The sequence below is a fragment of the Anas acuta genome, chromosome 3 (assembly GCF_963932015.1).
Source record: "Anas acuta chromosome 3, bAnaAcu1.1, whole genome shotgun sequence".
NCBI classification, from domain to species: Eukaryota; Metazoa; Chordata; class Aves; order Anseriformes; family Anatidae; genus Anas; species Anas acuta.
Genome location: NC_088981.1, coordinates 82,485,405 through 82,510,164, shown reverse-complemented (window position 1 = coordinate 82,510,164; position 24,760 = coordinate 82,485,405). Strand labels below are relative to the sequence as shown.

Below are 24,760 nucleotides of genomic sequence, written 5' to 3'. Positions count from 1 at the left end.
CCCAGCAAAAGAACTAGCAGGAAAGAAAGGGAAAAGGGCTACAAGGCAGCAAACAACAAAAAGAATTAACTGTCTACATTCTTTTTGTGTTGGATAGTTTGTAAGGATATTCATACTGGGGGGGGGGGGGGGGGGGGGGGGAATTAATTAACCTGTTCCCCATTACTTAATGGAATATACATAAGTAGAGGCCTCCTACCCGGCCTTCTTTTCCAATCCCAGAGTCCCCTGGATTTGACAACAGAAGAAACAGTAAATGAACATCTCATCTCAAAAAAAAAAACAAAAAAAAACACAACAAAGTGGAGGTAAGTTGCTTCTCTTTTCCTCTGACATAGGCAAACCCAGTTGTCTCCGAACAGCGGACCTCAGCAAGCACCACTGCTTGGGGAAGGGTTCAGGGCTCCTTAACAAACTTCCTAGCAGTGGCATCATCTATTGAGAATTTAAATGTTGCAAGTGATAACAACTATAAATCATGATTAATCACAAAAAAATAAGATTTTCCTCAGGCAAACCAGTGCAGCTGCGACAATTATGAGGGCTACAAAGATAGTGAAGTATCTAGAGCACAGGCAAATTCAGGAAGAACACAAACACATCAATGACTGGAAATGAAATGGAAGATGTGTTCGAAGAACAATTTTATCTGCGGTCAAGGCAGTGATAGGGTTCTGCTTAAGCATCTACCTTTCTCCTATCCTGCTGTCCACAGTGATCTTCACAAGGATGGTAATGTTTACAGAATTGTGGAAAGAAAAGGTAGCCATGAACTTGAAACATTGACTCAATGAGCCTGAGTCCCATGGAAGAACAAAATCTCAGAAAAAAAATCTCAAAAAACAGACAGATCTTCACCAAGTCTGCCATAGGAGGGAGTTGTTGCAGCAGTATTTCCTTCTGTGTTCTCTGAACGTCACTTTCACTTGAACTATATGGGAACATAGAGGCACAATGCAAGTCTTGGTCTTGCACCACCGCAATTCACAAGAGGACACAGGCACCGATGTCCTTGTACTCACAATCTGTGCCTGAATATACTGTCAGAAGCACTGTGTGGTCCAACCACCTCCTTCATGATGCACAGCTCTAATTACCTTTTATGTTGATGTCTTGCCAGTACATTCTCTTGCCAGAAGTAAGGTCTGTTTAGAATTAATTATTTACAAATTGAATTATATTCCAATGTAATCTACCAAATGAAAACATTAAAATATTTGTGTATTTTTCTCTTGTTGATTTATAACTCTTACAGTTGTTTTCAAAGTTAGATAAACCTTACTTACCATAAAAGACTGTTTTAAAGTAACACATGATGTGAAATGAAACGCCGCTACCATCTGTGAATAATGTAATCAGGCAAATGAGGAATAATGACTACATCATGGTAATTTAGGACAGAACATACAGAATTACAATTGTCATCAGCTTGATTTATAGATCACAAGCTTAAGAAAAGCACAGCATATAAAAGGCATGGAGAAGGGTTTAATTAAAATACGACTACGCAATGGAACACATATGACCCATGATATTACTTTTCAAGGATCCACTGTTATTGCACCTTGAAGTGAAACTGAAAACTGTCACCATCACATGCATACCAAAAGATAATTTCAGCGATATTTCAGTATGCATCACAAATCCACAGGTTTTAGCTTATAATAGAATAAGAGTTCTACGCAACTCTTTGGGGTTGTGGTAGGTCAGAAAGGAAACAATCTACCAGAGTTACACGATAGTACTTTCTATTTCCTTAAAGTTTCTTGTCTGTTCACAGGCCAGAGGTACAAGTCAGTATTGTCCCTCCCTGTAGTGGACATTGCCCTCCCCATTGCACGGTGGCTTCCATTGGGCATGATCTGTAGCAGAAAGCAAGCTGCTAGAATGCTATTCTTCCCTACTCTGGCTTTTTTTTTTCAGAGGAGTTCAAGATAGAGTTATCTTTACCAGATGTGTGAAAAGGAAGTCTCCTTCAGAAAAAGGGAAAAATTTTCCAGAGCCTTTAAATCCACTTTTTGCATCAGACGAGGAAAGTCCCTGTTATTAAAAAGGTGCTTTTGTCCTCTCCCCTCATTTCTTGTTCCATCTCTAGTCTACATATTTTCCTCTCAAGTGTTTCCATAATCCCTTCACTGTTGCATATGAATACCTCTTAGCCATTGATATATTTCTCTTTGCATCAGTGCAGGCAAGTAGGGAAGAAATAGAAAGTGGAATAAAAAGATTGAGTTATTTCTTCTGGTTATACAGGAAGTCTTGGTGCATCAACCCCAGCTACCAAAGTACTGTTTAGCAAACCCTCCTCTCATTTTTTTATTTTTTTTGTAAACATAAATATTTAAGAACAACTTGTCATTTAGAAAAATTCACTTCTGTATAAAATGTTTTATCACACATTTCTCCATAGGGTAGAACATAACAAACATTTCTGAATAGGTTTTACAGTTTGATTTACGTTATTCAGTGATGAAAATATCTGTCTGTTTTTTCTCATGTTATAAAACATTCCTTCCATTTAGAATATTGTTATTCCCCTAAATTACTGCACCAACACAGAAGCAAGAAACACCTGGTAACATCCTCAGACATTCTAGCACCTGCCCACAGAAAGGGCAGCTGCTGGCACTAGTAATAAATAAGCAGACAGATACAGATATAGGTAAATAAATAAAAGCTGTTCACTGGCTTTAAGCCAGCAGAAATCCAGATACTTTCCATATGTTTCTGCCTTCTCACATCTGGGAAAAAACACATTGTACTAGTTTCATTCTGCCACGATAATACACTGGATACTGTACCAAAACCTTTTAGCAATGGATGTTTTAAGTCTTGTTTGATTTTTAATGCTGACGCTTTCATAAGTAATTTTGATTTATAAGAAGAGTTTTTTGGAGGTGAATAGCAGTGAAGGCAAGAAGGGGAAAGTATCATAGTTCATGAAATTATACCTTCATATGACATGCTTCTTTATAAAGTACTTTATTATGTGCCATAACATTTTCTCTATAAATGATGCTGCACTATCTTATAAAAATGCAGATTTTCAAGGTTTAACAACCAATCCAGGTGATACACATGTCTAGGAAAATACCCCTGGAAGCCAGTAAGAAGCCTGTATAAAGTGCACTGCCCTGTACAGCTGGCTACTTCCACACGTTCCCAGCAAAGTGGCTGAAACCTTACTCCTGGTTGTAATAGCATTTGGCTTCTTTGGAGAACTATGAGCACAAGAAAGATCTAAAATAGGTATTTATTATAGTATTCCAACTTGCAGTCTTTTCTCTTTAATATATTTGTCCTCAGCTTTAAAGTTTGTCTTTAAATCTGTCTTATTACAAAGATGTGACAACTTTGTGCTTTGTAACGATCATGGTTATGTATGTCTTAGAGGTGAATACTCCATGGTTCTGAAAACATGACGATTGCCCCAGAACTTCTCCCATCCTCTGAATTGATTAGGCAATATCAAATAATAAAGCCTGTTCTGGAGTACCATGGCAATAACTGCCAATAAATAAAGCTAACCTAAAATGTAACTGACCAAACATGACTTGTAAAGAAAATACTCCTCTGTGAAAGAGCCAGCAAAAGGCTAGGGAAAGTGAAAAGAGGAAAAACGTCAGAGAAACTTTCACAAGGAAAAGATAAGCAGCATTCACGCAAAGTATACAATTACCTAAATCACTGCAATAGCTGGCAAGAGAAAATAATGCACAATAAATCAAATCACAGCCTGCACCTTTAACAGTCAGATCCACAATACCAGAACTAACTGCAAGCACTGGGTCTCCTAGTGACAAGCCAAACAGAAATTTTAATTTAGGAGCATATGAAATTGAACAAATTTCATAGGAAATTTAAACAAATTTTGTCTTAGCTGCATCACTTCTCCCTTCATCTTATCAAAAGAGTATCATAATCAATTTGAATGTTGTACTACAGCCAAAACAACTTACAAGTAAAACATACAAAGTTTGAATTATAAATGCTCCACTTCAAACATGAAATAAAGGACACCACTGTAGACCACGACAGATTTAGTTGAGAACAAAGTGATCTTTCAGAAGGTCAAGCTAACATAAATTGCTAAAAATTACTCAAAATAATAGTTTTAAAGATGTTTAAGTAAAAAGAACAAGTCAACCAGACCTTCAGACATTACTGAGATAATACTATGCTTGATCCTGATGATTTCCTTCAGTGTATGATTTAGATGATTTAGAATGAACTATATTTGATTTTAAAAACAAAGTGTGAGTTAGGGAATGTTTTAAGATAGAAATTCTCAAAACTCAGTCCACAGAGAGATTTGCAATGGTCCAAACCTTCCATGAGGGAGGTGGAAATACATCATTTTTATCTGAAAGAGAATACTCAAAAGAGGAGCAGATGCATTACAGGGCAGAGCCAAACCAGCAAACCATAGATCAAGAGCAAGGGATTCTTAGCCAACTGAGGGTGACAGGGAAGAGTACAGTAATATGTGGAGGAATCTGTGCTTCAAGCATGGGAATTAATACCCCCACTTGCCCAAGTTTCTTTTACACAGGAACTAGGGCAAGAAGAACAGAGGTTGTGCATATCCAGGGAAAGTCCCAGCATGGAGTCAAAATGTGGAAGGGGCACAAGTTGAGACCAAGGACCTGGAAGGTATTTCCAGGTCCCACACCTCAGTCCTGGCTTTAGAGTTCACTTCAGACACAGACAGAGATCATGTTTTGTTAAGGATCCTGCTACTTAGGCTATTTTAGGTATGCAGGTCTAGAACTCCAAATATTTTAATGAACAAGGAAAATGTAAGCAAATACATTATTTTACATGAAATGTAATATTTTATGCATCATGTTCTAATAATAAATTTAACTACTTTCTGTACAGGAGAAGAAGAGGCAAGAAAAAGAGATGATTTAGTATAGGTTTATATCATGGCATTTAAAACCAAAATACTAGAAACTTAGTCCTGTTTTGGTTTGGATCAGGGCACAAGCAGGGGTTGGTCATCTTGTTTATTTATTTTTTAAATAGGCAGGGGGAGAGTCAGTACAGAGCGAATGTAACCCTAAAACCTAGGGAAAAAGAACACGAAGACTTAATCACAACTGCAAGCAGGCAGCAGAAACAGCCTTTGCCAGGTACGATTGCTTCTTTCAGACTTCTGGCATCTCACACACAAAGTCGGGGAGACAGAGAAAAACATGTAGGCACTGCACTGGGCATAGAAAATTATTAGGCAAATACAGTCCAAATCTCATAAAATAGTTTGAAAAACTAGTTCACTTATCTCAAGATGAATTTTACCACTCATGCAGAGAATTGCAATAAAAATGCGATATTTAAGGCAAGTTAGAGACAGCTGATCATTTTATAAAATACAATGCTCAAAATAAAAAGATCAGGAACCTAGCAACTATGTTGTCATCGTTCTTTCTTCCTTTCATAGTTAAGGACATTTATTTCTCCCAAGATGAAGTTCACAGTGGAATTCTCCAAGGAATAACACAAATATATCACATACCTTGAAGTCACAGCTTCCATGAATTCATCAAGGAGATCATCATAGGCTTGACCTCTGATTCTCTTGTGTCTCAGCCCAATATACAAAGGATCTTTCAGCAGTGCCTGTTAAAAAAAATGTTTGAACTACTAGATGAACAAGTTACACTACTACATTCTACATTAATAAGAAGGGGGACAACAATACAGTGTTTGAAGATTAACCCAAGCATATGAAGTACATATCCATTTATCCACCTCTATATAAAGACTGAAGAAATGCAACAAAGAGATTAAAGAAACAGCCTTTTGTATCGAGGAAAATGGATACTCTGGTATCAAAGGAAGGGTATTGTTTCCAAGTGAAAAAGTAAAAGTTTAATCTAGGAAGTCAGGTTTCAAATGTATCTTTTAAAAAGCTTTAGTTAGTTCTTTTCCCTTTTTCCATTACATCCTGACAGCACTCTGACATTAAAAAAGCTGTTTTCTTTACTTTTATCTTCATGTTTCACAAATGTCTCCCAAAGACATAGTCCATCATTTCAACTGTGTTGACAAGCTGATATTCAGATAATGTGCTGCTTTCTAAAATTCAATATGCGAAAACATAAACAAGTCATTGATCTTATCCTTACAGCTTTCTAAAGTATCAGTTTAGACTATAGCATTCTTCATTTCAGTTATCCATGTCCACCATTTGCATACAGTTCTGAATTTTTCTATGCTTAAAACTTGCAGTTTTTCTTCTTTGAGACCTCTGATCCAAACTTTGCTCCAGGACCACAAAAACACCAAACCCATTTAACTCCATGTCTTCACTACCGGACAGTTTTATTTTGGTCTGATTTGTTTCCATGTAAAAATTTAGAAACTTACTAGACGCATTCAAAGTGTTCTGTAATTCCTTTTGACAATTTATTCCAGAAGTTCCCTGACTCAACACCTTCAGTGGCTCTCCCAGGATCACACACACACAGACACTCTGCTATTACATTTTACAGACCTCTGAAAACAAGTAAGATAATTTCTCTGTTGTATCTAGTATATAATCCTTCCACACGTTGCTAAACAGCTTGCAGAATCAGCCAGGAGCTTGACTAAGCACTTGTCATCTGAAAACAATTTCCAAACCCAACACTGCTACAGAAACCTGCACACCAACTTCAATTAAGAAGACATCATAAAGAAAAATACAGACCGCCTCTCATTGCCGGAGAGAGCCTTCAATGAGCAACACAAAGTTGTACTGGGTTTACATGGTGAGGTTTTGGTAGTGGGGGGGGCTGCAGGGGTGGCCTCTGCGAGAAGTACTCAGCAGCTGCCCCATGTCAGATCAGAGCCAGCTCCAGACAGCTCCAAAAGAGACCTGCTGCTGGCCAGAGAAGAGCCAGGGAAAGACACTGGGTGGGTCTCTGGGAGAGCAGATTGAAGAAAGGGGAAAAAACTGCTGGGCAACGCAGCTGGGAGAGAGAGGAGTGAGAAGCAGCCTGGAAGACACCAAGGTTGGTGAAGAATTAGGGGCAGGAGGTTCTCCAGGCACGCAGCAGCAGTTCCCCTGCAGCCTGTGGAGGAGCCCCCGGGGGAGCAGGTGGATGTGGCCTGGAGGAGGCTGCGGCCCATGGAGAGCCCCCGCAGGAGCAGGCCCCGGGCCGGAGCTGCAGCCCGTGGAGAGGAGCCCCCGCAGGAGCAGGGGGTCTGGGGGGAGCTGCCCCCACCCGTGGGGGCCCCGTGCTGGAGCAGTTTGCTCCTGGGGGATGGACCCCGTGGGACGGAGCTGTGTGGGAGCAGTGCTTGGAGAGCTGCTGCCTGTTGGCAGCCCCTGCAGGCTCAACTGGGGAAGGACGGCATCCCGTGGGAGGGACCCCACGGGGAGCAGGGGCACAGAGTGACCGTGAGGGAGTGGCGGGGACAAAGCATGAGGGACTGACTGCAGTCCCCAATCCCTGTTCCCCTGCACTGCTCAAGGGAGGAGGTGGAAGAGGATGGATGGGAAGACGGTGGTTTTAGTTTGCTTTTAGTTTCCTAGCCTGCTAGTGACAGTCAATAAATTGTGTTTGTCTCCCCATGTTGAGTCTCTTTTGCCTGTGATGATAATCAGTGAGTGATCTGCCTGTCCTTATCTCAACCCATGGGGTCTTTTCATCATATTTTCTCCCCTTTTCCTTTGAGGAGAGGGAGTGAGAGAGTAGCTACTATGGAATCTAGCTGTCAAACAGTGCAAAACCACCACAGAATATTTTAGAGAAGTGCCTAAATTCTTTTTACAGTTCTTTTATGTAGTAGAACTGAAAAACCCTTGGGTCACAAGCCTCAGCTGAAGACTGATAAGAAACAAACTACTGTGCTGGTCTACAGATAGTGATGTTTGTTTCTGCCTCACTTTTCTTTCCACTTCAATAAAAAACATAAAAGATATCACTTACATTAAAAAAAAAAAAGATTAAAATGTTTTTTCTGAAATGTTGCTAAACACATCACCATTTCAAAACAATTTCTAATGCATTACTTATAGATTTTCAGAAGATACACAACATTAGCTCAACTGATTGAACTGAAGAACATGTAAGTTAGAACTGAAATTAATTTGTAAGTGAAGGTAATATCACTATATATTCATAATTATTTTCATTCTTTCCTTCACCAATTCTATGTAGCATTCATGTTTGAAGAGCATATTCTATGGCTAAAATATTTTTACCTCTTTTTTTACACTATTCTAGGCATTCTAGCAGTAAAACCAAAATCACAATTACGTATCTATTCCAGATACTGCAGGAAAATCTGGCAAGAGCTGGATGCTGGGTACCTTCTAAAGTAATTTTCTCTGTTGCATGCTCTTCTGTTTTTATACAATCATTTCCAATTTTGCAGTTAAGAACTATTTCTGGAATGAGTTTTTCATTCCCATTTTGAGTTTCCCTAGCTATTCCAAATAACCTCTGGAAAATCTGATATATCAGGGATAATTTTATTTCCCTGGGAGATAAATTCATAGGAAATGCAAATTAACTTTTTATTTTTTATTTTTTTTATCAATGTGAGACCTTAAGATGAGTTTGGAAACCCTGTGCGAGCTGCATCGTGCTTCCCACCAGACGGAGCAAGCAAGGCTGGAAAGCAGAACCGCCAAGCAGCAGGAGCCTCCCCGCTGGGCATCTCTGTCAAGAGCATCGCAGGGGAGCTGAGAGACAACAAGCAAAATCCCACTGCCACAGTTTTCCTAGCTACTAGTTGTCTGCTGCTCTGTGTCCTTTGCAAGCACATCGCATGCTCCCTGGTCCAATCCAGATTAAGGCAAATTGTTTTTTCCTAAGAGGCAAATTGATTTTTATTTATTTTTTTATACATTTTTTATGTATAAAAAATTATTTTTTTTTACATTTTTTTTTATATATTTTTTTATATATTTTTTTATATATTTTTTTAACACACTGCTGCAAGACTTTTATCAAACAATCAGTCTGTGTTCTCATTTGCAAAATAATACCCAAAGAGGAGGAAAGAAGGAAAGGGAAGGAAGGGGGGAAGAAAAAAGAAACAAAACATATATCTTTGCCCCCTTTATCTTTAAAATTCTCAAGATGTTTCAGAAACTTCACAGCCAGACTGAGTCATACTGATTGCATCATGAAGGCAGCTTATGCTGGGCAGTAATTCTGTAAAAGTTCAAGAGAAATATGTGTTCACATTTATGCTGTCTTTAAAAAGTGCTAAATAAGCCACAGACCTGCCTTGAAACATAGGCTCTTATCTCTGTTATACCTCTTTTTTCATCTTAAATATATGTAGGCATTTAAATCTATAGCTAATACTAAAACTCAGAACTCCAAAACAGCTCCACTTATAAAGACCACTATATAAATGTATTAACCTATCTTTTCATGTAGAATACTGAAAACAAAACAAAACAAAACATTTAACTCAGTGTTTCTGAGGTATGTTTAAACTTCCAGCCTGGGAAGTCTCACAAGTGCAAACAATTAATTCAGCAACACATCGCTGATGAAAAGCTCGGCCAGCTATATACCAAGAGCCTGAAATTCCTTTACAGCTCAGTGCTTTCTACTTCACAAACGTTACAGTTTGACAAGAAATAGCCCAAAAGTTCCTTTATAGTCCTGTTTGGAACAACCTATGAAGAAACCCAGGGCACAGACAAAAGAATTAAACATTTGACAAGTGAAAAGAACAGTGGTCATTTCTGAGCTCCGAGTGGCAAACCATTGTGGAGCTTCTCTATTTCCAAAAGGCGCTGAAGAATGAATAAGCTGCTTAAGCACATTATCCTGTTATTCAGGTCAACACCATGCAAACCGGGTCCCCAGTTGTTTGGTGTGTTTTTTTGTTGTTTGTTTTTTTTTTTTTTTTTAGAGTGTTCACACATCTTGAGAGATTAACATTTACTATCGACTATTTCATGGCTTTCAAAACAGATCACTGGAGAGAAAGTTCTATATCACAATCAAGTGTGTCAAGCTGACATGATGATTAGGTACTTTTCCTCAATGACTTGGGTTTCTTTTGTTCCCCAACTTGTTGTCAAAGCTTAAACTTTGTTTTGTTCTTTTGGAAACCTAATCTCCATCGAAACATAACTCTGCTTTTGCTGGTTAGTGGGTTTGTTATGCATATTAAGTGACACTGGAAAAACTGGCACAAGCTTATTTTTAGGCACGCTTATTCTAAGGCTAAGAAAAAAGTCCTAAAACATTAAGGTTTAGCAGTGTAGCACATTGAAGCTTTAATAGAAATAGGAGTTTACAAGAAGAAAGGGCTTAATTGAGGCTCTGGTACTAGAAAGATCATATAGATCTATTTAGATCTTTAGCTGTGTAAAATAACAGAGTCCTTTGAAGCACCACCTGAGCATATTAAAACCATAATGACCTTTAGGGCTTTAAGAAAAAGTCAGGTCGTTTATACCATCTTACTTGTGCGCACTTACAGTAAAGAGATCAGCAAACCATCAAAGTTCAAGCAAGGCTTGAGCTGTGCACCTGGCTTTAATTTATCTACAAAAGCCAAAGCAGCGAGAAACAGAAAATTGCACACACATATTTCATCAGGAGAGAACAAACATGCGGAAATGTCATCTATTCTCAAACTTGGCACCAAGAAGTTCTTTGGAACAGATACATATTTTAGTGTGTAGCTTCATGGAAAATTGGAGGTGAAGAACCCAGAGCAGCAAGACACTGAGCCTTCCCACTCACAAACATGTCAGCAAAGAGCAGCCAGACCTCTCAATGCCACCTAGAAAGTATTTGGTGTACAGTAATGCTTCAGAGCAGAAATTCCCCCCATGACATTAAAAATGTCCAACCCCTCCATTTCTACAAATGGGAAATGATGTGCATGGAGCCACAATTATAAAACTGAAGGGGAATGACAGTTGTAGGGAACATCAGAAACGCTGTGACAAAGACATGCCTCTTCCCAGAAATGAAAAGCATTTAATTTGGTCCAGTGAGACACACAATAACCTAGAAAAATGGAGGAATGCTTCTGCCTTCTCAACTCTTAGTATTTTCTTACATTAAAACACTCCAGATTCTTCCTGTAAAGTTCTTTTTGTCTCAGTTTTCACAGATTGGGGAAGGGCTGATGAGCACAGTGGAATTTCTGTTCTCCAGAAAAGTTGGATGCTTCAGACCTCTTTTTTGTTTCCACTAGACTGAAATTTCACTCTATGTGAAACGTCTTCCAATAAAAGAGTTCATCAGTAAAAAATAATGTCTAAGTTTTGGACTTACCACTCGCTTCTATCAAAATTAATTGCGTAGTAATCAATCTGCATTCGTTTAAACATGGGGTTTGCAAGCAGTAACATGCTGAATCATGATTTTCTGCCCTGCAAGAACTGCTTACAGCTGCAAAGTGTTTTTTATGGCATTAAGAAGAACATATAAGATTTTGTTTCCTATTAGACTAGGAAGCCTTTTCTCTTTAACCGAGCTTTTTTTGAAGTCTGAAATACAGGATGATACCCTTAAAACTAACAGATTCTGTGTTTCCAAATGCTGACTGAATTTCAGATTCATTAAATCCTGCAACTAACACTGACATTAATTGGGTTTGAGGGTGTAGAATGCTTTGTAAAAAGAAGCTTCATAATCAGGTAATTATTTTTTTTTCTTCAAACTACACTTTCCCCCTTACATATTTACTAGGAAGACACCATGGCCCTTCTTATCTGAACACAAGACCTTTATCAACACATTTGCAAACCACAAGGGTGGAGAAGTAAAAAGGTTCCTTATCCTCTGTTTCTTCCCAAAAGGAGATGTTATATTTGGGACGAGCTAACATCAGCTGCATGCTGGTGGACATGTCCAACAGATAGATACCACCTACAGCACAGTTGAACTAAAACAATAAATAAATAATAAAACCCCACTCGTAGCAATGAAAACTGCCCATTGGCAGACCTATGGCAGTCCAGAATTTAAAAGATGATACATTCATAATGTTCCTTTGACATCAATCTATAACACAACTTTTCAGGGGAAGAATTTCTGTGGAAAAACATTTATAGCAAGGATATTATGCACATTTGAGAGTTTGAAATAGAAATATTTATTAATATTATGATGAAGCAATATACTAACGTAACAGAAAAGAAGTTACAGTACTTCAAATTTTGTTTAAAATACTTTAAGGTTGTGTTAAAAGGTATGGAGAGTATGTTCTCTTGCATATGTGCATAACGATCCTATCATTTCGCACAGCTAAACTAGGCTTTTTCAGTTATTTTTCCATGAAGAGAGTCTTGACTCAGTCAGCCCAACTTGCTCTTTCTTTTCATAAGACTGTTTATCTACAGCTTGACCTTTGCATCCTTTGCTTGCCTTCTGCTCAGGAAGGTTATTAATTTCTTAACCTGAAGAGGAATTAGCAGTCAAAGCTTTGACTCGCACAAGCACTTAAGCCCATTGCTCGTACTGTAGAGCTAGCTCCCACACACGCAGACAGCTTTGCCCGGCTGAAAAACTGTCAGTTCCAGTGAACTTTAATTAAAAAAAAAAAAAAGCAAGACTATAATGACTGGAAAAAATGCTTCACGGAGGAATCTTGTAACACGCTATGAAATTACCACAGCCTGTCCCTGAGCAAGAGGCTGCACAAGACCAGACCGTGCCAAGGACATTCTGTGGCCGGCTTCCGGCGCATGCATGTGGCACGGGATAAAGGGCCCAGTGTGCGAGGCCTGCGGCCGTGATGTCTGATGGGTGGCTCCATCCACAGCCTGCCCACCACCCTCCTCTCCTGGTCATGCAATGTGTAGCTCCCAAAAGCTCTCCTGGGAAGCCAAAGCCCGCAAGGCTAAAATTTACCATGCCAAAAAAATGTCACAACCTATGTGAGTGGCCCATGAAGCACGAAGTCCAAAGAGAAAAGGTGCCAGGGGCTGTGGTGTTGCTCTCTGTTTTGAGCCTGCAAGGCTGAGTCACTCGGAGCTTACTTCTAAAATACCGGAAAGGAGAAGATACACTTCAGAAAGAAAAAGCTCACCTCACCATTTTCAGGTGTAATTCAAGATATCTGAGCACCTTGAATTTCACAGTGCTGTTTGCAGCCAGGTGCCAATCAACGATCAGCAATGCATTTGCCTTAGGAAGTTCCTTCCTAGACTGACTTTTCCATTCCCAAAAACGTGGAAGTCACAGGGACCCTTGAACTTCTTCTTTCTGGATTGCCTCTAACATTACAAACAACACACTGCAGCTACACTAACTAATGTTGCCATCCTTTATACTGAATACTAAAAATGATTTTTTTTAAAAGGCAATAATACATCAAGTGAATGATATATTTTTTTCAGAACAATTAGGTTTTTGCTCTACCTGCTCACATTTCCAATATACTGTGAAAGAGATTCACTAACAAAAAAAGATACAGCTATTCCAGTAAACTTCCATTACTACTAAAAATTTATTGAAGTAAACTTAATTGCAGAATCCAGTTTAAACCACTCTGTACACTACAGCAGCTTCCAGTTAGAGAAGAGCTGCAAGTATAGCTCAAGAGATGAGCTATATGAGATGACTGAAGATGAGCTATAGGAGATGACTGAAGAATACTCCAGAGTACATCATTGTCATACAACAGATGAAGTAAAAAAAAAAAAAGGAAAAAAAGTTTTTTTCCTGGAAATTTAAATGCCACTGGAAGTTCTTCTGGTGAAACAGCTTACATTGCCTCTTTTCAAACACAGAATCTATCGTCTCAAAACAATCAGAAGCAAATATCATAGAGATGCCATCACTGACTTTGCAGTACAAGCTGTGCATTGTTCCTAAGGAGAAAAGCAGATGTTGTCTTCAGGGCTGGATTAGACGTTATTTATGAAAGTACTGTAACTGGAGGGGAAAAAAAAAAAAAAAAAAAAAAACTCCTTCAAGGCTATCAAGTTAGTTTGTCAAATCTGCATATTAGAAAAATAAAAAAACTATGAGAGATCCCCAAGGAAATACAAATACAGTTGCTCCAACATCTTCTGTTAACTGAAAGTTAGCTTTGAAACTCTAAAACTCATGAAATCCTTTATAGACCACTCTTCTGATCCTTATACCACATTTACTTGATTAGCTGTAGAATTCTTTTTCCTGATATGTGTTTGTGTGCCTCCACCATCCAGATGCATTGAGTTCATTTTTCAGATCTACGTGTAACTTCTCCACTAAACAGCACCTATGCCATGGTGCTCATTACTAAGACATTGCATTGTTAGGAGGATGGGCAAGGAGAAAATTTCTAATTTTACAATTTCCTTAATTTATGCAACACAAAATCTAGAATGATCTATTTGCTGTGTGACTTGTGCCAATCCAAAAATAAAGGCAAGCTTTGTACAAAGGGCACATGTGGGTAGAACACAGAGGCAGCTGTATTCCTGGGATGAACACTATGTGGAGACAAGAAACGTATCTGCAGTAACACACTTCAGTGATCATTTCATTTGCTCTTTACTGGAAAACTCTTGTAAAATGCTGAATTTACATCTCCCAACAGATGCCCTAAAGTTTGGCCGGATTAGGAAAAAACCTCCCAGAATTTTTTATTTTATCCTTATTTATTGTTTTAAGGATCCTAGATAAATTAAGGTACATTTTAGAAGAGGTTTTCTAACTCTTCTCCCTCCTCCTCATCTGACCATATGCTGTCTTTTTCTCCATAGACAGAAATACGATGGCACATAAACAGTCAAATAAGTTGCAGGTATTACTTCGATGCATATCTCTTGGTTGTGTTACTATTCTAAAAAAAACTCTTCCAGTTCCCCATCTTGACAATCACCTTTCTAAAGAGTTTTGTAAATGAAATAGAAACAAAAAAAAAACACACTCATCTTTCATGTAACAGGATAAAGTCAAGAGTGGCTGAAGGAAGCCCCAGGGTTAGGGTCAGGATTAGGGTAGGGGCCCTTAAAAGGAAGGATTTCCCAACTATGTATTTTAAAATTCAATACTGGACAATTCCTAGAGGCCATGGGAAGTTCAGCTTTCCAGTAATGGAGCTCAGACAACAGCCTGCTCCTCTCCCTGCGAATTTTTCTCTCTTCCTTAGATACAACATATTAGTCCCCATTTAATATTGCTTTCTGTCTCTTCCTCTTAAGAGGTCGCAAATGATTTTGGTAACAGAACAGCATCACCCCAATATCTAAGGTACTTAGATATCTAGTACTGCTGCACTGCTTCAGGCTAGCATGCTCCATATCATATGCTGCCAGAACTGCATCTAGCAGAGTTGGTAATGAGATCAGAGAGGCCTAATTCATTGTGTATTTTAGGATACACAAAAAAATATACAGCAAGATAAAGACACTGCATTATGTTTAACAATTTCGGAGAAATCTCCTAATGTTAACATCTGTCTGCAGGGATAGGGATGATGCCAACTCCACAAATGCCTGTAATTTGAGTTGGAATTTGGAAGACACTCAGAACCACGGTTTTGGAGCAAGATTTCATCAGACGCAATTTCAGGATGCATAACTCTTTTATACAGTAAAACTGAAAACAAATGGTTGTCTGCATGCCAGTGGCATTTCTTGAAAATCTTAATCTCTTGACTATTGAGAAAACAATAGTCCTGAAGAATTTGACATTGTGTAGGACTTCAGTAGATTATGCTGCATATAATAAATCTTTTAAAATAGAGATAATAATCAGAAAGCAAAGAAATCTGATAAATCTCTTGCATTTAATACATGTAATTATCAGACCACCTAGCAAGACATCTCCTACAACCAATGACATCTATTTTATATAAAAGCTTTTAGTGAATTCCCAAAAAAGCACAGACTAACAAGCTCTCTACACAACTGGTTGTCAGCAGCCCCCATACAGCTAATGACCATCATTTCTTCTTCATGAACCTCATCAACTAAACAGCTAACATCTCAATCTGTATGTGCTGTCACACACCACAAAACATTTAACAATATCCTTCATAATTTGAAATATACCTGATGGAGAATGGGAACAAGCTACAGAAATAGATTAGCACCACCAAACTTTAAAAGTTTATTATTCTTAAAAACATGAAGAAAGACATGAACCCCCACCCAAAAATGCTGAAAGAATGCTATGGACTTGTGGGTGCCACAATAAATGCTTATAATAAATTACAGAAGGTATTCAAACAACAATATTTAAGAAGGTTTAAGAAAGGTTAGAATAGTATCCAGAGTAACCTACATAGTACCCTGAACAACAAGTCTAGCATCAGTGAAAATTTTTCCAGAAATTGGAGGTGTTTTATTTTTTTTTCAACTCACAGTTTGAAAGCACACAATTTTAACATTCCACAAATGTATTGCTTATAAAATTGAAAATCTTATTCCATGTTATCAGCACATCGTGTTTCTGTATCAACAGTTCTGATATTTCGCTTTGATTTTCTTTCACATGTAACTATTAGTCTTCATCATTTGTTATATTCTTGTCTTCTCAGTTCTACTAAACCTATGGTGGCCATTCACCAAAAAAACATGTGGTCATATTCACCAAAATATCTTTGACCCTGACATCTCTCTGTCCTGTGCTGACGCTCAGCCATGATCTTCACTGGAGCTAAAGTGGCTGGGTCTCTTCCTACATATAAAAAAGTCACATTAACAATGTCCCTTTGACTGATGGGAAATTATTAATCAAGTCTGGTGACATTCTTTCGACACTGACTTTTCAGCTGTTGACTTTGTCTATCCTAACAACAGGAAAAAAAAGGCAGAAGCAGTTCTGTGCACAAAGTAGAACTCCTCCTGCAAGGCTCAACAGTTGTAGGAGCACCCTTCCCGTTAGCCAGTGACGTTTTGTCCCAGACACTAGGCCTATTTCCATGAAAGCACAAATTATGCATCTTATCTCACATTTTGTACCAATAGCTATATTTATGGCACCTTCCCTCTCATCTTCTCCATTGTGTGTCAAATTGCTGAAGAAGCAGATATCTAGTATTTACTGTTTCAGAAAGAATAGAAGCCAACAAAAACAAACAGTATCTGTTGCTGTCTTCTGAGTTTGAAGAGTTGGAAATGTTTGATATATCTTGAAATAAAGTCTGCCATCAGTTTGGTCTATGGATATTCATGCATACTATCCAAAATAAGCATTTCCAGATATTCATTTCTGCCCTCTTTTATAGATCCCCTTTGCTGAAAAGTGGAGTGAAAAGAAATGAAATGGACTGACAGAATTGCTGTTAACATCAGTATACAGCTCATGCTTTTTTAATATGAGCTGAAACCGAGACTTAAATCCTGTGCCAGCATTTATGTTATTTCTTGCTAATGCCCTTTCCTCCTCAGCTTCTTCTCGTGTCCTAAAAATCCCTGCAGATATGCTGTTTGGTAAATATGACAATCCGAAACACCATCTGGCTTCATCACATTTTCCATGGTCTAATGAAGTAAAATATTTCACAAAAGAAATATTCATAAATAGCATATTTCATAAAAATAAATTAACAGTCTCAGAAAAAGAATACCACACTCTCCTAGCCAAAATGGCAAAGTTCAAAGGATGACAATGGAACAACAGTGAGAGACAATTGGTGAGGTCTTCTCACACACTAAGAGAATAGCACTTCTTAATGATACAAATTGTTTGTTTAATAAGAGGTTGACATACATTGAAGAAAAAAAGAAAAAGTTTTAACCTTTTTAGAAGCCTTCTGTGCAATGCAGCAACCACATGTCTGAGTAGAGAGGAAAGTAAAGTGCAAATCAGGTATGAATTCACGTTATCTAAATTAAGAACCTGTATTGGATATTTCAACATCTAAGGTTGTCTAAGCTCTTGTCTAAGCCATTCAACAAAAATAGGTAGTTTTAAGATACAATTCATTAAACCGATTTGAGACAGCTACTCTACAAGAAGTGTCCGCTTTTCTTCATAAAATTAGCCTCTGATAATTAGTTCAGGTTTTGATGACTTTCAAGCTGCTTATCTCTTGTCCAGCCATTTGGGGTTTATTGAGTTCGGCAGTGGGGGACCAGGTTATTAGGATGAATCATTCAAATATGAGATTATAATTGCTCATTCTGTTGAATCGTAAGTATGGGAAAGATGAAAGGGAAGAGGCAAAAGTGTGGATGACTATGTGGGTATACTAGAAAAGTCTAGCTTTGGGTCTAGTACCCATACAATGTAAGAAGTTTGAATGGTTACAAGAAGACTGTGAATACTGATCTTCAGTATTTTATGGCAGTGTAAGTCTTTAAGCACAGGAAATACAGGACAAGGGTGAAGTTAAGTCTAGTTTTGAAATATATAATATATTATTTTGCACAATATGAATACTAAAAATAGAACATTTACTTGAAAGTCACCTTTAATTTAATTGTACTAGAACATTTGTATGCGTTTTAAAGACTGCAGTAACCTTTTTGTTGTAAAATGACAACAGTAAACCTCAGGTGAAGAAAATTAAGCCTTTACTTTTGTTTGTTGTTGTTGATGATGTTGTTTTGTTATTATTTAACAAGGACTGTAAGCATATTTGCTACAAAATGTAGACCAGGATAGGTTTTATATTAGGACAAAAAGCGACAAGCATTATAACAGAAACAATTTTAACACAGAATGTCTTTCCACTGTTAAGGAAGAAGCCCATTACAAGTGAATACGCAGGTAATCAAAATGCTGTTAGTATACCTATTATGAAATTAAGTTAGAAAAATACTTAAACAGAATAAATGCTTAAAAACCAAGCCTGTTTAAATTTCAGTTTTATTGATAAATCTGCCAATACTCATATCTACTAAGCTGTGCCTAACAAAATTTGAGAAAAGCATCTAAATGAAAACAAGGGAGGTGATGTAACACATTCCTCTGGGAATGCAGTGGTAAAGAATAGCACATGATATTCTCCATTTGCAAATGAGTCAAAACAATTAACAGCTCTAAATATGGTGAGGAAATGCTCTTCCCCTTTGTACACAATTAGTTCATAGCAGGGGTAAGCAATGTTTTCTTGTTCAGCTCTCCTAATGCACACTTAGTGAATCCCTTAGGAAGCACGAGCCATTTGTACACAGTCTTCTACCAGCTGAAGAATTAGAAGGTTTAATGCAAACAAGGAAACACCTAAGCATGTAGAAATAATAGTAATTAAAAGAATTGGGTCACTGAAAAAAGCCTGGACTGAAGAATGAGCCATTTTCCATTCCTAAGGATAAAGACAGCAACTTTTTTGACAGTTGCCTGATGCATCTCGTCAGTGACCCTGCCTGCACACATCACACTGGATATGTTTGCAAGAAAAGAGTCTATGAAAATTGATTATAGTTTTCAGAGTAAATTTGGAACATAGAAACATATGGAAAAAAAATAAAAGAAACGGACAAAAGTCAGATGCAAACTACCACGCAGTCTGACATATTTAACGAGATTAAAAGAGGAAATGTGGTTTCCAAATAAAACATAGTATTCCAAAATACAGAATATTCTGTGCAACAAAGACCTCCGTGTTAAGTAACAATTTACCATTTCTGTTGATGACAGGGCCATGTGAAAATATGGAATTTTCTAACATCCCACACATATTAACTCTGTGTATGATTTAATGGCCACATCTGCATGAGCACAAAACACTTCCACATAAATGTAAAGTCTGAACACACACCTACGGTTAGATTGAGATATGAAAAACTAGTGTATACTATGATTACTGCAATTTAAAAAATAGCAGAACTCTATTACTTCAGAATATCATGTGAGAAACACAAAGTTATCAAGAAATAGTACCTAACTCTGTGTGATGAAATATATTGAAACCAAATATCGCTAACAATTTGGGTTGATGTCTGATTAGAGAGACATTTGGAGACTCTTATTTGACTCACTATTTATAATAATGGAAATGTCTGTATTAGAATAAAAGTCACATATATCAAAATTCATGTTTATATTTTTTCCACAGGATTCAGAAGAGCACATAAAGAATTACAGTTCCTTCCGTATTCTCTGAATAAAGTCCAGAAAGTCAGTAGATACAAGAAAGTACAAAGCAAGAATTCTAAGCTACAGAAGATGACCTTTGATATGTCCTCACTTAACCAAACCCATGGCTACCATCAAGATAAGAATTTCAATATCAACTAATTCCAATATCAGTAACAATTACCAAATTGTCCCTACACAGCCCTACTTATTCACACAAAATGAGGCAACATTCTGAAATTCTGATGGGTGTTTGCATGGTGGTTTGTTTCTTACTTTAATTAACAGAAAGTCATGTATTTTGAAATATTAAATTTCCAAATAAATTCCGTGGAAAAATCGTAATCAGCCCTATATGCTGTTAAATATTCCCATGTTTCCGCTCGCTCACTTCTCTAATCTCTATGTAAAGCTCTGTGCCAGTGGACATATTCCAGGGAGTATCTCACTAGCTCAGGCACATGGGAGCCAAGAAGCTTCTTAAGAAACTGCATCAGGCTGAAATGCCTGATCTACAGAGAAAAAAATAATGAGGCATGGGAAATCCTAATGAAGTTTTGGAATCGGCTTTGGAATTTAAATGATGCTCCCCCCTCCATCAAAAATGTAAAGTAAACCCCCAAACTAGTCTATCACAATTTATCAGTGTTTTAAGAACTTCATGTACATGTGAATCCTTGGAGTAAAGGAGGTTTATATTCAAGTTTGAAGTGGATTGTAACAACGGGAATGTACTTGACATCTTTCTTTAATGAAAAAATAGAGTTTATTGTATCATTTGAAGGACTCATGTCTATAACAAACAGAAAGCTGCTATGAAAATATTAATGAGAAAGAAATACATGTAGCAGTGATAAGATATGACTCACTAAGATGATTCACTAAGAACAACATGAAAATGTTAATAAACCTGAAGAAAACTCAGGGAAGATGATATGTATAAAAGCCCAAAGAAAGCCTGAGAGACATTGGCATTTGCCACTGATACGCTTCTAACAAGCAAACAGAGGAACAGAAATATCTAGCTGAAACTGCTCTGTGATTTAACTAAAAATGCCACTCTACTTGAATATTTAATAACAATACAGATGTAGTCCTTCAATTCAATATAATTAATTACTTTTCCAGTATGTGAAAATCATGTATGACTACATGATTGACTATGTCCTTTGCTGGGTATGTCACCTAAAAACTATAACCCAGAATGCAGAGCGTTTTTGGCAGCAATTGAACTTTTAGGTTAAAAAATGGATACTTCATGATAAATAGTAAATATTTTTTGTCACTATATTACATTTGTTTTAAAATTACGTGTGTAAAAACTGCTACAAATTATCCTCTACCTCTGATGCATTTAACAATTTAGGTCAATATTTCCTTCTGAGAGCAGACTCATCTTTTCAGGCTATTGATTTGGATATACTGTTCACAAGACAACAGATATAAACCTTTAATTTTCCATTCACTTCAAGTTTCATTTAAACTGAGCTTACTTAACGTAATTTCTTGTCTGTTGCCTAAAGCTGTGATATCATTTGTTCTTCCTCTTCTGTTTCGTTATTTTCCATGTGCTATCCTGACAATCCAACCTCGCTTGGTCACAAGTCTCAAAATCTGAGAAATATAAAGCTATGAATTCACAGAACTGGCTGTTGGAAAATAATATTTTACAGATATAGCTGCAGGTTAGTCAAAAGACTGTTTCAGTTCTACATGTGTCAATAACAGATCAGCAGCATATGTCAGAAACATATTCAAATGGTAAATCTAGATTTATTATTACACTTATGAATTTTTGACACTTCAGAGTTAAAGTCAAAATAACTTCCAAAATTTTCAAGTTGTGAATGTTCCTAAATGTACAACCAGAACTGTTCCATAAGAGCACACTAAAAAGTAAGAAAAGGAAAGCTCTTCAAAAAGTAATGAAAAATATCTACCAGATACTTGTGATAAACTCAAGAAAGTTGTTCAAAGGACCCTGCAATGAGGGGCAAGTGGTGGCTGTTGTAAGTTGTATCCTTTCCCCAACTCACCCTTTAGGTCTGCAAATATATTATGGATGTTGGCACAGTTTTGGGTATTCCTGCTGTTTTAATAAAGCATGTTTAGGGGTGATGGGCAATGTCATATTTATTTTAGAAGTAAAATCTTCTGGAACACAATGGAGAAAAAATACTCTATACTGAAGCAAACACACTCTGTATGTTACTGTTTTGTCCCATTTAAGCTTCATATCACCATCAATGCAAAAATCCTTATCCTACCTAAATCTCTCTTTCATTGAAATCATGGTTTGAAGGACAATTTCAGATCAACCAGCAGTATCCATATCCCTTTCTGCACTTCTGGGAAATGCCAGACATACTCAGATTCAGACTTTCCATTTTCTTCCCACTACAGCCCATAAAATCTAGACTTGAAAAACCCTTAATCCTTTTTTTTAACTCTCTCTTCAGCCCTTAGACAGTTAGACACATTAATTAAATTCTTTATCTTTTCCACTGTACCCAAGCCCCTTAATTTTAGAAGAACCATCAATAAAAAGAGCTTGTACTTGTCCTCTCCCTTCTCTAACACAGACTAAGTCCACTCCAAATAACTGAATGGATTTAAAAGGAGACTACCAGTGTCTGCAAAATATTTTTTTTTCTTCTGCACAATGGGCTGGACAGAACCATAATTCAGAACTGACTTGACTTTTCAGTACTTCTGAGCAGTGAAAAGAAAAAATGACTCCTGTTCGACTCTAGGCAAAGTAATACCCCACCACAATATTTTCTTGCAAAGTGGCAGGGGGAAAGGGGAGGAAAGAGAAATATTTATGTATTTTCTCATTTGTTGAAGTGCTGGCAGTGTGCTATCAGGGAACGATCTTACAGTAAGATCTAAGGGGAAATATTCCACTTGTAAAAATAGCACTGAATTTGTGAAAGAGAGCACAGACAGCAAGAAAAACTCCTGAAAAGGCCTGGAGGTTACCTCAGTTATCACCTACCAGAACAGCAGGGATAGGAGGTAGGCTGAACCATATATATATATATATATATATATATATATGTATATATATTTACTCCAGCAATAGTTTTACAAACCTTAATGTCTGGAGTAAAGCACAATTGTGCCACAGCATTACCTTTGAGTACCTGGTCTGCCCTTGCTGCTCTGTGGACAGGGAAATGAGCCTGTCTACCTCAGCCAGCCAGGATAAATTGATCAGATTCAACACACCTATACGAGAAGCTGTGTATCCAGAAACCTCCAGCTGCATCACACACAGTGTCATTTGCATGCCAGAAATGCTCGAAGCTACTAGCAAACACAGCACAGAAAATAACCGAGAAACGAGACCCCCATAGGCCAGGCAACAAAAATAGCTCCCTTCTACACAGACAGGAGCAACCTCTATTCGTGGAGCTCAGGATGTGCCATTATTATTTTGCAGTAACGCTATCACTGAAGTGCTGGCTCTACTTCTAACAGCCATAATTCAAGGGCAAGGCAAGAGGAATATGAGCTCTTTAAATTCAGAGACCGCAACCACTTTATAATACATTAACTACACAAAATACAGTGCAAAACCACAATGAATACCAATTGTGACTAACTTATTTAGAAATTCCTACAGCTGTACACAATGTACATGATTTGTTTGATATGTTTATATCTCTGGTTTGATAAGATTAGAAATTACAGTTTTCCGCTACAGTCAGCTTTCCTCTGTCCAAGTTTCTATTTTGGTTGGAATACAAATAATAGAAGCAGGTTTGTCTCTGTGTTTTATCAGCAGCTTCCTTTTTCACATTCATAGAGAGGTATTTTGGAGGAATATGAAACCTGAAAGGCTGGTACCAGTACTTCTGACACTTGGAAGCAAGTTGGTGAAATGCAGAAAGCTAACTGCAGCACCATGTTGAAGAACTGAGCTTGCATTTACACCTCTGCTTTTCTGGATTCAGTCTTCTACGATGGATGCCTGTCATTCCTCCAGAAGCATCTGAACTGCCAGCCCAGTAATGCTCATTGACCTATTTAGGACAACTGTGCGAGCTGCCACATTCCTGCATTTAAATATTTGCAGCAAGTTAAGGGAAAAATATTCCAAAGCAAGCATGCAGGAAATAGCTTGAGACAACAGCCACGGTTCCTTACAGTCCCACAGTGTGGCAGACAAGGGAGCAGTAGCTGCTCGAGCAGCTACACATTTCTATCTCATGTGTGCTGTTTGGTACTTACATCTATGCATTTGATAGTTTTATGAGTAAAGGAACAACTTCAGGTAGGCATTTGCACAAAGTGAATTGACAGTCACGATTCATCTGCACGATGGTGTATAGGAGCAGCCAGCTATTTAACTGTGTCTACCCAGTGCAAGAAAAGGTTTGCATGCCCAGCTTTCTTGAAGCCATCCTGGATGCAGCTTGAATCATCGAATCATCTGGGTTGGGAAAGACCTTCACAATCACCAAGCCCAACCACCAACATGATCTACTGAGTCCACGGAGCAATCCTGATAGCTGGCTCCAGGACACGGAGGCTTGCTGCTAGAAACTCCCCACCTAACAAGTTCCTACAACACCACTTGACTTCTCTGCACTGTGGGAAAGTACCATTTAAAAGAATTGAATGTTTTCTACCTACACAGAAATTTATCGTAAATGCTAATACACAACTAATCCTTCCAAAGCTCCCACCACTGGCCATTCCCAGTACCAAATTCACACTGGCAATCTGCCCCCTGAGTACTGGACTGCTCTGTCAGCCCACAAATTGCTATAGCTTTTCTTCTAAAATACCCGATAAACAGATTGCTGATT

At 37.8% G+C, this 24,760-nt stretch overlaps 1 protein-coding gene across 1 annotated transcript in view; it reads right to left on the bottom strand.

Moving 5' to 3' along the window:
• ME1 (malic enzyme 1) overlaps positions 1 to 24,760 on the bottom strand; it is a 173,240-nt gene that overhangs the window by 65,638 nt on the left and 82,842 nt on the right. The window contains exon 6 of the mRNA XM_068678068.1: positions 5,519 to 5,622. Coding sequence (XP_068534169.1) covers positions 5,519 to 5,622 — 104 coding nt within the window. The remainder of the gene's footprint in view (positions 1 to 5,518; positions 5,623 to 24,760) is intronic.